This window comes from Bombina bombina, chromosome 9 (genome assembly GCF_027579735.1).
Source record: "Bombina bombina isolate aBomBom1 chromosome 9, aBomBom1.pri, whole genome shotgun sequence".
Classification (NCBI taxonomy): domain Eukaryota; kingdom Metazoa; phylum Chordata; class Amphibia; order Anura; family Bombinatoridae; genus Bombina; species Bombina bombina.
The window spans coordinates 156,360,666-156,374,573 of NC_069507.1; the positions used below are offsets into that span (position 1 = coordinate 156,360,666).

The following is a 13,908-nucleotide window of genomic DNA, read 5'->3' on the forward strand; positions in this document are numbered from 1 at the left end:
GTTGTGAATTTTAATTCTGACTACCATGTCCCTTTAATACTTTAGGTTAGTTTAATTTACAAGGTTTTGCTAATGAAGAGCAGTTCAGATACACACCAGTTGAAAAAGCCTATTGGAATTGGTGAAGAACCTGGGTTGTTCTTGCTGATTGGTGGATTGATTTAACCGGCCAATAAACAAGTGCTGAACCAAAAAAATAAATTAGATGCAAATAAAGATAGCAAGAGAACGAAGAAAAATTGATAATAGGAGTAAATTATAAAGTTGCTTAAAATTGCATGCTCTATCTGAATCACGAAAGAAAAAAATTGGGTTCAGTGTCCCTTTAAACATTTTACGGGGGATTTGGTTTGAGTTTTATGTCCAATTAATACAAACAATTAGGAAGCTCAGTTCTATCAAATTGTAGAGGTAGTATATATCCCATATTCTAGGGGACTGTGGAGAATCTTATGATAAGTTCTTAGGACCACAGATGAAAATCATTGCTGAAAATGTTAATACTTATAACCTCTGTAATATAATACACGGGTTATATTTGTTTTTACCATCTTCATAAGACTTAACTTCTGGTTATGGTAGCTTAGCATACAAAAATCAAAGCACTGCCTAAAATAAAGCAATTCGTGAACTTAAAGGGAAATAAAACAAGTTGGGATAGAGATACAAATATAGCATGTACTTTAATTACTTTACCCTCCATTAACCCTTTCTTTTAAGTTTCTGAATTGTAAAGCTCTAACTCACCCCACACATTTCTTCTAGGGCTGTATCTATATCTATTGTTGCTTTGGTAGAATGTAAAAGTACACAGTGATTATCTGCTGGAGCATGCCTAGAAGCTGTGAACTCGGTTGAAATACAAATCCTGTATCTAAACACTGATAAGAGGGGTGGAGTTGGCTGCTCCAGGCAGCTAAGCTATGTAATTAATTTTTCTTATTTTTTAAAATCCTAGGGATTACAACCCGCATTTCACTTCTAAAGCAGCATAAAAAAAAGAACCTCTTGACAAATGTTATAGAACAGTTTAGCCTTATTAACAAGGACTGGTCTGCTGTCTGGTAGCTTATTGTGTGCATTTAACTACCAAGATTTTGTCGATACCAAATGTTAAGTCCCAATCACCCACTTTTGTAATTTAAAATAAAGCCAAGTTTGGTTAGTACTCCAGGTTTTAGTGCATCTCCTTGGATCAGACAAACTAAAGAAGATGGGAGCTTACTTTATCCTTTGGCACTTACATGCAAACAACAGGCATTGTGCCGCTGAGTACTCCTCTCACTTACCGCACTTCCTTTTGGCTGCCATGTTTCATCATCATGTCTATATAAACAGACCAGAGATCTGTGCGCTTTGGATAACTGCTCAGGGTGCTCTCAAACATGGCCTTAGCACGTTCTTTATCTCCAAGATTGAATTCTAACTGTGCAAACTTTGAAATCACTTCAACATCTAAAAAAAAATGCAAAGATTACAAAAAATCTTAAAGGGACATTAAATATCTTAATATATTAATAAAACAACTTTGCAATATAATTTATTTATTTTGTCCACTTTTCCTGTAATTTAGTTCTGAATACTGTGGGCTTTGCAATTAATGTTAAATATTGAAGTACATACACAACTATATTTCATAGTCATTGGTTGCTGGATAGCTGCTATTTCTATATAGGTGCATTAACACATTTCTAAACAGAAACGTAATGTAGTGGACCTTTACATGAGTGTGCAGCTTATCTGGAACATTCTTATTTCAACCACTATTTTAATTAGCCACATTAAACCTACATTTTTAAATACAGGTAGCCCTCAGTTTACGCCGGGGTCAGGTTCCAGAAGGAATGGTTGTAAATCGAAACCGTTGTAAATTGAAACCCAGTTTATAATGTAAGTCAATGGGAAGTGAGGGGGATAGGTTCCAGGCCCCTCTCAAAATTGTCATAACATCTAATACATTATTTTTAAAGCTTTGAAATGAAGACTTTAAATGCTAAAAAGCATTATAAACCTAATAAAATAATCACACAACATAGAATATATAATTAAACTAAGTTAAATGAACAAAAACATTTGCTAAACAGCATTATAAACCTAATAAAATAATCACAACAAAGACTTCACTTGCATTTTTATGCAAACAGTTCTTTCTATGCATTCCAATCTGGACTGATTTATAGACAGGAAGATCTTGTCCCTTTGAAATCTGCTCGATAGCTCAGGTCTAGTTAAACTGATTAATTTCAGCTTGCTTTGCTTTGCTGCAACCCAAGTGGACAGCTCCACCTACTGGTTATTTTAATAAATGCACTGCTTCTCAATAGCAGTCACATGACTAGAGAAAAAGGTTGTTATTCTGAAACGGTGTAAATTGAACCGTTGCAAAAACAGAATTTATGTTTACCTGATAAATTACTTTCTCCAACGGTGTGTCCGGTCCACGGCGTCATCCTTACTTGTGGGATATTCTCTTCCCCAACAGGAAATGGCAAAGAGCCCAGCAAAGCTGGTCACATGATCCCTCCCAGGCTCCGCCTTCCCCAGTCATTCGACCGACGTAAAGGAGGAATATTTGCATAGGAGAAACCATATGATACCGTGGTGACTGTAGTTAAAGAAAATAAATTATCAGACCTGATTAAAAAAACCAGGGCGGGCCGTGGACCGGACACACCGTTGGAGAAAGTAATTTATCAGGTAAACATAAATTCTGTTTTCTCCAACATAGGTGTGTCCGGTCCACGGCGTCATCCTTACTTGTGGGAACCAATACCAAAGCTTTAGGACACGGATGAAGGGAGGGAGCAAATCAGGTCACCTAAATGGAAGGCACCACGGCTTGCAAAACCTTTCTCCCAAAAATAGCCTCAGAAGAAGCAAAAGTATCAAACTTGTAAAATTTGGTAAAAGTGTGCAGTGAAGACCAAGTCGCTGCCTTACATATCTGATCAACAGAAGCCTCGTTCTTGAAGGCCCATGTGGAAGCCACAGCCCTAGTGGAATGAGCTGTGATTCTTTCAGGAGGCTGCCGTCCGGCAGTCTCATAAGCCAATCTGATGATGCTTTTAATCCAAAAAGAGAGAGAGGTAGAAGTTGCTTTTTGACCTCTCCTTTTACCAGAATAAACAACAAACAAGGAAGATGTTTGTCTAAAATCCTTTGTAGCATCCAAATAGAATTTTAGAGCGCGAACAACAACCAAATTGTGCAACAAACGTTCCTTCTTTGAAACTGGATTTGGACACAAAGAAGGCACGACTATCTCCTGGTTAATGTTTTTGTTAGAAACAACTTTCGGAAGAAAACCAGGTTTAGTACGTAAAACCACCTTATCTGCATGGAACACCAGATAAGGAGGAGAACACTGCAGAGCAGATAATTCTGAAACTCTTCTAGCAGAAGAGATTGCAACCAAAAACAAAACTTTCCAAGATAATAACTTAATATCAACGGAATGTAAGGGTTCAAACGGAACCCCCTGAAGAACTGAAAGAACTAAATTGAGACTCCAAGGAGGAGTCAAAGGTTTGTAAACAGGCTTGATTCTAACCAGAGCCTGAACAAAGGCTTGAACATCTGGCACAGCTGCCAGCTTTTTGTGAAGTAACACAGACAAGGCAGAAATCTGTCCCTTCAAGGAACTTGCAGATAATCCTTTCTCCAATCCTTCTTGAAGAAAGGATAGAATCTTAGGAATTTTAACCTTGTCCCAAGGGAATCCTTTAGATTCACACCAACAGATATATTTTTTCCATATTTTGTGGTAAATTTTTCTAGTTACAGGCTTTCTGGCCTGACCAAGAGTATCAATAACAGAATCTGAGAACCCTCGCTTTGATAAGATCAAGCGTTCAATCTCCAAGCAGTCAGTTGGAGTGAGACCAGATTCGGATGTTCGAACGGACCTTGAACAAGAAGGTCTCGTCTCAAAGGTAGCTTCCATGGTGGAGCCGATGACATATTCACCAGGTCTGCATACCAAGTCCTGCGTGGCCACGCAGGAGCTATCAAGATCACCGATGCCCTCTCCTGATTGATCCTGGCTACCAGCCTGGGGATGAGAGGAAACGGCGGGAATACATAAGCTAGTTTGAAGGTCCAAGGTGCTACTAGTGCATCTACTAGAGTCGCCTTGGGATCCCTGGATCTGGACCCGTAGCAAGGAACCTTGAAGTTCTGACGAGAGGCCATCAGATCCATGTCTGGAATGCCCCACAGTTGAGTAATTTGGGCAAAGATTTCCGGATGGAGTTCCCACTCCCCCGGATGTAAGGTCTGACGACTCAGAAAATCCGCTTCCCAATTTTCCACTCCTGGGATGTGGATTGCAGACAAGTGGCAGGAGTGAGTCTCCGCCCATTGAATGATTTTGGTCACTTCTTCCATCGCCAGGGAACTCCTTGTTCCCCCCTGATGGTTGATGTACGCAACAGTCGTCATGTTGTCTGATTGAAACCGTATGAACTTGGCCTTTGCTAGCTGAGGCCAAGCCTTGAGAGCATTGAGTATCGCTCTCAGTTCCAGAATGTTTATCGGTAGAAGAGATTCTTCCCGAGACCAAAGACCCTGAGCTTTCAGGGGTCCCCAGACCGCGCCCCAGCCCATCAGACTGGCGTCGGTCGTGACAATGACCCACTCTGGTCTGCGGAAGCTCATCCCCTGTGACAGGTGGTCCAGGGACAGCCACCAACGGAGTGAATCTCTGGTCCTCTGATTTACTTGTATCGTCGGAGACAAGTCTGTATAGTCCCCATTCCACTGACTGAGCATGCACAGTTGTAATGGTCTTAGATGAATGCGCGCAAAAGGAACTATGTCCATTGCCGCTACCATCAAACCTATTACTTCCATGCACTGCGCTATGGAAGGAAGAGGAACGGAATGAAGTATTTGACAAGAGTTTAGAAGTTTTGTTTTTCTGGCCTCTGTCAGAAAAATCCTCATTTCTAAGGAGTCTATTATTGTTCCCAAGAAGGGAACCCTTGTTGACGGAGATAGAGAACTCTTTTCTACGTTCACTTTCCATCCGTGAGATCTGAGAAAGGCCAGGACAATGTCCGTGTGAGCCTTTGCTTGAGGAAGGGACGACGCTTGAATCAGAATGTCGTCCAAGTAAGGTACTACTGCAATGCCCCTTGGTCTTAGCACCGCTAGAAGGGACCCTAGTACCTTTGTGAAAATCCTTGGAGCAGTGGCTAATCCGAACGGAAGTGCCACGAACTGGTAATGCTTGTCCAGGAATGCGAACCTTAGGAACCGATGATGTTCCTTGTGGATAGGAAAATGTAGATACGCATCCTTTAAATCCACCGTGGTCATGAATTGACCTTCCTGGATGGAAGGAAGAATTGTTCGAATGGTTTCCATTTTGAACGATGGAACCTTGAGAAACTTGTTTAGGATCTTGAGATCTAAGATTGGTCTGAACGTTCCCTCTTTTTTGGGAACTCTGAACAGATTGGAGTAGAACCCCATCCCTTGTTCTCCTAATGGAACAGGATGAATCACTCCCATTTTTAACAGGTCTTCTACACAATGTAAGAATGCCTGTTTTTTTATGTGGTCTGAAGACAATTGAGACCTGTGGAACCTCCCCCTTGGGGGAAGCCCCTTGAATTCCAGAAGATAACCTTGGGAGACTATTTCTAGCGCCCAAGGATCCAGAACATCTCTTGCCCAAGCCTGAGCGAAGAGAGAGAGTCTGCCCCCCACCAGATCCGGTCCCGGATCGGGGGCCAACACTTCATGCTGTCTTGGTAGCAGTGGCAGGTTTCTTGGCCTGCTTTCCCTTGTTCCAGCCTTGCATTGGTCTCCAGGCTGGCTTGGCTTGAGAAGTATTACCCTCTTGCTTAGAGGACGTAGCACTTGGGACTGGTCCGTTTCTACGAAAGGGACGAAAATTAGGTTTATTTTTGGCCTTGAAAGACCTATCCTGAGGAAGGGCGTGGCCCTTACCCCCAGTGATATCAGAGATAATCTCTTTCAAGTCAGGGCCAAACAGCGTTTTCCCCTTGAAAGGAATGTTAAGCAATTTGTTCTTGGAAGACGCATCCACTGACCAAGATTTCAACCAAAGCGCTCTGCGCGCCACAATAGCAAACCCAGAATTTTTCGCCGCTAACCTAGCCAATTGCAAAGTGGCGTCTAGGGTGAAAGAATTAGCCAATTTGAGAGCACGGATTCTGTCCATAATCTCCTCATAAGAAGGAGAATTACTAGTGATCGCCTTTTCTAGCTCATCGAACCAGAAACACGCGGCTGTAGTGACAGGGACAATGCATGAAATTGGTTGTAGAAGGTAACCTTGCTGAACAAACATCTTTTTAAGCAAACCTTCTAATTTTTTATCCATAGGATCTTTGAAAGCACAACTATCTTCTATGGGTATAGTGGTGCGTTTGTTTAGAGTAGAAACCGCCCCCTCGACCTTGGGGACTGTCTGCCATAAGTCCTTTCTGGGGTCGACCATAGGAAACAATTTTTTAAATATGGGGGGAGGGACGAAAGGTATACCGGGCCTTTCCCATTCTTTATTTACAATGTCCGCCACCCGCTTGGGTATAGGAAAAGCTTCGGGGGGCCCCGGGACCTCTAGGAACTTGTCCATTTTACATAGTTTCTCTGGGATGATCAAATTCTCACAATCATCCAGAGTGGATAACACCTCCTTAAGCAGAGCGCGGAGATGTTCCAACTTAAATTTAAATGTAATCACATCAGGTTCAGCTTGTTGAGAAATTTTCCCTGAATCTGAAATTTCTCCCTCAGACAAAACCTCCCTGGCCCCCTCAGACTGGTGTAGGGGCCCTTCAGAAACAATATCATCAGCGTCCTCATGCTCTTCAGTATTTTCTAAAACAGAGCAGTCGCGCTTTCGCTGATAAGTGGGCATTTTGGCTAAAATGTTTTTGATAGAATTATCCATTACAGCCGTTAATTGTTGCATAGTAAGGAGTATTGGCGCGCTAGATGTACTAGGGGCCTCCTGAGTGGGCAAGACTGGTGTAGACGAAGGAGGGGATGATGCAGTACCATGCTTACTCCCCTCACTTGAGGAATCATCTTGGGCATCATTTTCTCTAAATTTTGTGTCACATAAATCACATCTATTTAAATGAGAAGGAACCTTGGCTTCCCCACATTCAGAACACAGTCTATCTGGCAGTTCAGACATGTTAAACAGGCATAAACTTGATAACAAAGTACAAAAAACGTTTTAAAATAAAACCGTTACTGTCACTTTAAATTTTAAACTGAACACACTTTATTACTGCAATTGCGAAAAAGTATGAAGGAATTGTTCAAAATTCACCAAAATTTCACCACAGTGTCTTAAAGCCTTAAAAGTATTGCACACCAAATTTGGAAGCTTTAACCCTTAAAATAACGGAACCGGAGCCGTTTTTATATTTAACCCCTTTACAGTCCCTGGTATCTGCTTTGCTGAGACCCAACCAAGCCCAAAGGGGAATACGATACCAAATGACGCCTTCAGAAAGTCTTTTCTATGTATCAGAGCTCCTCACACATGCAACTGCATGTCATGCTTCTCAAAAACAAGTGCGCAATACAGGCGCGAAAATGAGACTCTGCCTATGATTAGGGAAAGCCCCTAGAGAATAAGGTGTCCAATACAGTGCCTGCCGATTATTTTACAAACTTCCCAAGATTAAAATAATTCCTCAAGGCTATGGAGTATAAAATATGTTTATATATGAATCGATTTAGCCCAGAAAATGTCTACAGTCTTAAAAAGCCCTTGTGAAGCCCTTATTTACTGTCTGTAATAAAAATGGCTTACCGGATCCCATAGGGAAAATGACAGCTTCCAGCATTACATCGTCTTGTTAGAATGTGTCATACCTCAAGCAGCAAAAGTCTGCTCACTGTTCCCCCAACTGAAGTTAATTCCTCTCAACAGTCCTGTGTGGAACAGCCATCGATTTTAGTAACGGTTGCTAAAATCATTTTCCTCTTACAAACAGAAATCTTCATCTCTTTTCTGTCTCAGAGTAAATAGTACATACCAGCACAATTTTAAAATAACAAACTCTTGATTGAATAATAAAAACTACAGTTAAACACTAAAAAACTCAAAGCCATCTCCGTGGAGATGTTGCCTGTACAACGGCAAAGAGAATGACTGGGGAAGGCGGAGCCTGGGAGGGATCATGTGACCAGCTTTGCTGGGCTCTTTGCCATTTCCTGTTGGGGAAGAGAATATCCCACAAGTAAGGATGACGCCGTGGACCGGACACACCTATGTTGGAGAAACGAGGGCCACCTGTATTTTTATTTTTGCTTAGACACAGCAGAATAAATTACAATATAATGAGGGGAGAGGAGGGGGAGGGAGGAGAGAGAAGTGAAAGAAAAGGATTTGTTGTCTAATGAAATCCGCCATTAATTATTTGTTTGCAAAAGAAAACTGAACGAAAACAAAAAATCGTTCTACAAATAATTTGTCTGAAAATAAAAAAGTCTATTCAATTTCTAGCTGCTCACAAGTCAAAATAAAACGTTCATGATTCAGATAGAGAAAACAATTTTAAGCAACTTTCCAATTTACTTTTATTAATATAAAAAGACTGTGCACATTTTGTTAACACTTTCTGATTCACCAGCTCCTAGTGAGCATGTGCAAGAATTCACAGAATATGCATTTGTGATTGGCTTATGGCTGTCACATGATACAGGGGGAGTGGAAATATACATAAGTTTGAAATCTACTACTCATTTGAAGTTCAGACTAAGTGCTTTTGCATAATCAACAAATGCATGATAATAAGACAATGCATATCTACTGTATTTACTGGTCCTTTAGAGGAAGACATTTAGCCTTTCCACATGTTCTCATTACAGTCATGTTTGCATGCTCTCATATGTTACATTTCAAGGGTATTACAAATATCAATTCAAATGAAAACAAACTGATTTGGTTCCCTATATAACTATAAAGTGGTATTTACAAATGTATTCTCTAAAAGTGTTGGCCTATTTATCCTTGTTGTATTGTACAACTCATAGTTTAAAAAAAAAAAAAAAAAAAAAAAACAACTTTCGCATTTACTTCCATTATCAAAATAGTTACAATCTTTTTATATCCACACTTTGAGGCACCATCTCCTAATAAATATGTGTAAAGGTTTACAGTATATTGGTGTTTGCATTTATAATGGGCTGATGGCTGTCACATGGTATAGTTAACCCAGAAAATAGAACAGACATTTTTCAGAAAAAAAATCTACTTATTTGAAAACAGAATTTATGTTTACCTGATAAAATACTTTCTCCAACGGTGTGTCCGGTCCACGGCGTCATCCTTACTTGTGGGATATTCTCTTCCCCAACAGGAAATGGCAAAGAGCCCAGCAAAGCTGGTCACATGATCCCTCCTAGGCTCCGCCTACCCCAGTCATTCGACCGACGTTAAGGAGGAATATTTGCATAGGAGAAACCATATGATACCGTGGTGACTGTAGTTAAAGAAAATAAAATATCAGACCTGATTAAAAAACCAGGGCGGGCCGTGGACCGGACACACCGTTGGAGAAAGTAATTTATCAGGTAAACATAAATTCTGTTTTCTCCAACATAGGTGTGTCCGGTCCACGGCGTCATCCTTACTTGTGGGAACCAATACCAAAGCTTTAGGACACGGATGAAGGGAGGGAGCAAATCAGGTCACCTAAATGGAAGGCACCACGGCTTGCAAAACCTTTCTCCCAAAAATAGCCTCAGAAGAAGCAAAAGTATCAAACTTGTAAAATTTGGTAAAAGTGTGCAGTGAAGACCAAGTCGCTGCCCTACATATCTGATCAACAGAAGCCTCGTTCTTGAAGGCCCATGTGGAAGCCACAGCCCTAGTGGAATGAGCTGTGATTCTTTCGGGAGGCTGCCGTCCGGCAGTCTCGTAAGCCAATCTGATGATGCTTTTAATCCAAAAAGAGAGAGAGGTAGAAGTTGCTTTTTTGACCTCTCCTTTTACCGGAATAAACAACAAACAAGGAAGATGTTTGTCTAAAATCCTTTGTAGCATCTAAATAGAATTTTAGAGCGCGAACAACATCCAAATTGTGCAACAAACGTTCCTTCTTCGAAACTGGTTTCGGACACAGAGAAGGTACGATAATCTCCTGGTTAATGTTTTTGTTAGAAACAACTTTTGGAAGAAAACCAGGTTTAGTACGTAAAACCACCTTATCTGCATGGAACACCAGATAAGGAGGAGAACACTGCAGAGCAGATAATTCTGAAACTCTTCGAGCAGAAGAAATTGCAACCAAAAACAAAACTTTCCAAGATAATAACTTAATATCAACGGAATGTAAGGGTTCAAACGGAACCCCCTGAAGAACTGAAAGAACTAAGTTGAGACTCCAAGGAGGAGTCAAAGGTTTGTAAACAGGCTTGATCCTGACCAGAGCCTGAACAAAGGCTTGAACATCTGGCACAGCTGCCAGCTTTTTGTGAAGTAACACAGACAAGGCAGAAATCTGTCCCTTCAGGGAACTTGCAGATAATCCTTTTTCCAATCCTTCTTGAAGGAAGGATAGAATCTTAGGAATCTTAACCTTGTCCCAAGGGAATCCTATAGATTCACACCAACAGATATATTTTTTCCAAATTTTGTGGTAAATCTTTCTAGTTACAGGCTTTCTGGCCTGAACAAGAGTATCGATAACAGAATCTGAGAACCCTCGCTTCGATAAGATCAAGCGTTCAATCTCCAAGCAGTCAGCTGGAGTGAGACCAGATTCGGATGTTCGAACGGACCCTGAACAAGAAGGTCTCGTCTCAAAGGTAGCTTCCATGGTGGAGCCGATGACATATTCACCAGATCTGCATACCAAGTCCTGCGTGGCCACGCAGGAGCTATCAAGATCACCGACGCCCTCTCCTGATTGATCCTGGCTACCAGCCTGGGGATGAGAGGAAACGGCGGGAACACATAAGCTAGTTTGAAGGTCCAAGGTGCTACTAGTGCATCCACTAGAGCCGCCTTGGGATCCCTGGATCTGGACCCGTAGCAAGGAACTTTGAAGTTCTGACGAGAGGCCATCAGATCCATGTCTGGAATGCCCCACAGTTGAGTGACTTGGGCAAAGATTTCCGGATGGAGTTCCCACTCCCCCGGATGCAATGTCTGACGACTCAGAAAATCCGCTTCCCAATTTTCCACTCCTGGGATGTGGATAGCAGACAGGTGGCAGGAGTGAGACTCCGCCCATAGAATGATTTTGGTCACTTCTTCCATCGCTAGGGAACTCCTTGTTCCCCCCTGATGGTTGATGTACGCAACAGTTGTCATGTTGTCTGATTGAAACCGTATGAACTTGGCCCTCGCTAGCTGAGGCCAAGCTTTGAGAGCATTGAATATCGCTCTCAGTTCCAGAATATTTATCGGTAGAAGAGATTCTTCCCGAGACCAAAGACCCTGAGCTTTCAGGGATCCCCAGACCGCGCCCCAGCCCATCAGACTGGCGTCGGTCGTGACAATGACCCACTCTGGTCTGCGGAAGGTCATCCCTTGTGACAGGTTGTCCAGGGACAGCCACCAACGGAGTGAGTCTCTGGTCCTCTGATTTACTTGTATCTTCGGAGACAAATCTGTATAGTCCCCATTCCACCGACTGAGCATGCACAGTTGTAATGGTCTTAGATGAATGCGCGCAAAAGGAACTATGTCCATTGCCGCTACCATCAAACCTATCACTTCCATGCACTGCGCTATGGAAGGAAGAGGAACGGAATGAAGTATCCGACAAGAGTCTAGAAGTTTTGTTTTTCTGGCTTCTGTCAGAAAAATCCTCATTTCTAAGGAGTCTATTATTGTTCCCAAGAAGGGAACCCTTGTTGACGGAGATAGAGAACTCTTTTCCACGTTCACTTTCCATCCGTGAGATCTGAGAAAGGCCAGGACAATGTCCGTGTGAGCCTTTGCTTGAGGAAGGGACGACGCTTGAATCAGAATGTCGTCCAAGTAAGGTACTACGGCAATGCCCCTTGGTCTTAGCACAGCTAGAAGGGACCCTAGTACCTTTGTGAAAATCCTTGGAGCAGTGGCTAATCCGAAAGGAAGCGCCACGAACTGGTAATGCTTGTCCAGGAATGCGAACCTTAGGAACCGATGATGTTCCTTGTGGATAGGAATATGTAGATACGCATCCTTTAAATCCACCGTGGTCATGAATTGACCTTCCTGGATGGAAGGAAGAATTGTTCGAATGGTTTCCATCTTGAACGATGGAACCTTGAGAAACTTGTTCAAGATCTTGAGATCTAAGATTGGTCTGAACGTTCCCTCTTTTTTGGGAACTATGAACAGATTGGAGTAGAACCCCATCCCTTGTTCTCCTAATGGAACAGGATGAATCACTCCCATTTTTAACAGGTCTTCTACACAATGTAAGAATGCCTGTCTTTTTATGTGGTCTGAAGACAACTGAGACCTGTGGAACCTCCCCCTTGGGGGAAGCCCCTTGAACTCCAGAAAATAACCTTGGGAGACTATTTCTAGCGCCCAAGGATCCAGAACATCTCTTGCCCAAGCCTGAGCGAAGAGAGAGAGTCTGCCCCCCACCAGATCCGGTCCCGGATCGGGGGCCAACATTTCATGCTGTCTTGGTAGCAGTGGCAGGTTTCTTGGCCTGCTTTCCCTTGTTCCAGCCTTGCATTGGTCTCCAAGCTGGCTTGGCTTGAGAAGTATTACCCTCTTGCTTAGAGGACGTAGCACTTTGGGCTGGTCCGTTTCTACGAAAGGGACGAAAATTAGGTTTATTTTTGGCCTTGAAAGGCCGATCCTGAGGAAGGGCGTGGCCCTTACCCCCAGTGATATCAGAGATAATCTCTTTCAAGTCAGGGCCAAACAGCGTTTTCCCCTTGAAAGGAATGTTAAGTAGCTTGTTCTTGGAAGACGCATCAGCTGACCAAGATTTCAACCAAAGCGCTCTGCGCGCCACAATAGCAAACCCAGAATTCTTAGCCGCTAACCTAGCCAATTGCAAAGTGGCGTCTAAGGTGAAAGAATTAGCCAATTTGAGAGCATTGATTCTGTCCATAATCTCCTCATAAGGAGGAGAATCACTATCGACCGCCTTTACCAGCTCATCGAACCAGAAACACGCGGCTGTAGCGACAGGGACAATGCATGAAATTGGTTGTAGAAGGTAACCCTGCTGAACAAACATCTTTTTAAGTAAACCTTCTAATTTTTTATCCATAGGATCTTTGAAAGCACAACTATCTTCTATGGGTATAGTGGTGCGTTTGTTTAAGGTGGAAACCGCTCCCTCGACCTTGGGGACTGTCTGCCATAAGTCCTTTCTGGGGTCGACCATAGGAAACAATTTTTTAAATATGGGGGGAGGGACGAAAGGAATACCGGGCCTTTCCCATTCTTTATTTACAATGTCCGCCACCCGCTTGGGTATAGGAAAAGCTTCTGGGAGCCCCGGGACCTCTAGGAACTTGTCCATTTTACATAGTTTCTCTGGGATGACCAACTTGTCACAATCATCCAGAGTGGATAATACCTCCTTAAGCAGAATGCGGAGATGTTCCAACTTAAATTTAAACGTAATCACATCAGGTTCAGCTTGTTGAGAAATGTTCCCTGAATCAGTAATTTCTCCCTCAGACAAAACCTCCCTGGCCCCATCAGACTGGTTTAGGGGCCCTTCAGAACCATTATTATCAGCGTCGTCATGCTCTTCAGTATCTAAAACAGAGCAGTCGCGCTTACGCTGATAAGTGTTCATTTTGGCTAAAATGTTTTTGACAGAATTATCCATTACAGCCGTTAATTGTTGCATAGTAAGGAGTATTGGCGCGCTAGATGTACTAGGGGCCTCCTGAGTGGGCAAGACTCGTGTAGACGAAGGAGGGAATGATGCAGTACCACGCTTA

General features: G+C 42.5%; 1 protein-coding gene across 1 annotated transcript in view; it reads right to left on the bottom strand.

Annotated features, from left to right (window-relative positions):
- Positions 1-1,289: 1,289 nt before the first annotated feature.
- The window catches only part of PDCD11 (programmed cell death 11), a gene marked incomplete at its 3' end in the record, with an annotated part of 141,216 nt that continues 128,597 nt past the window's right edge, over positions 1,290-13,908 (bottom strand). Inside the window, 1 exon segment of the mRNA XM_053692449.1 lies at positions 1,290-1,455. Coding sequence (XP_053548424.1) covers positions 1,290-1,455 — 166 coding nt within the window.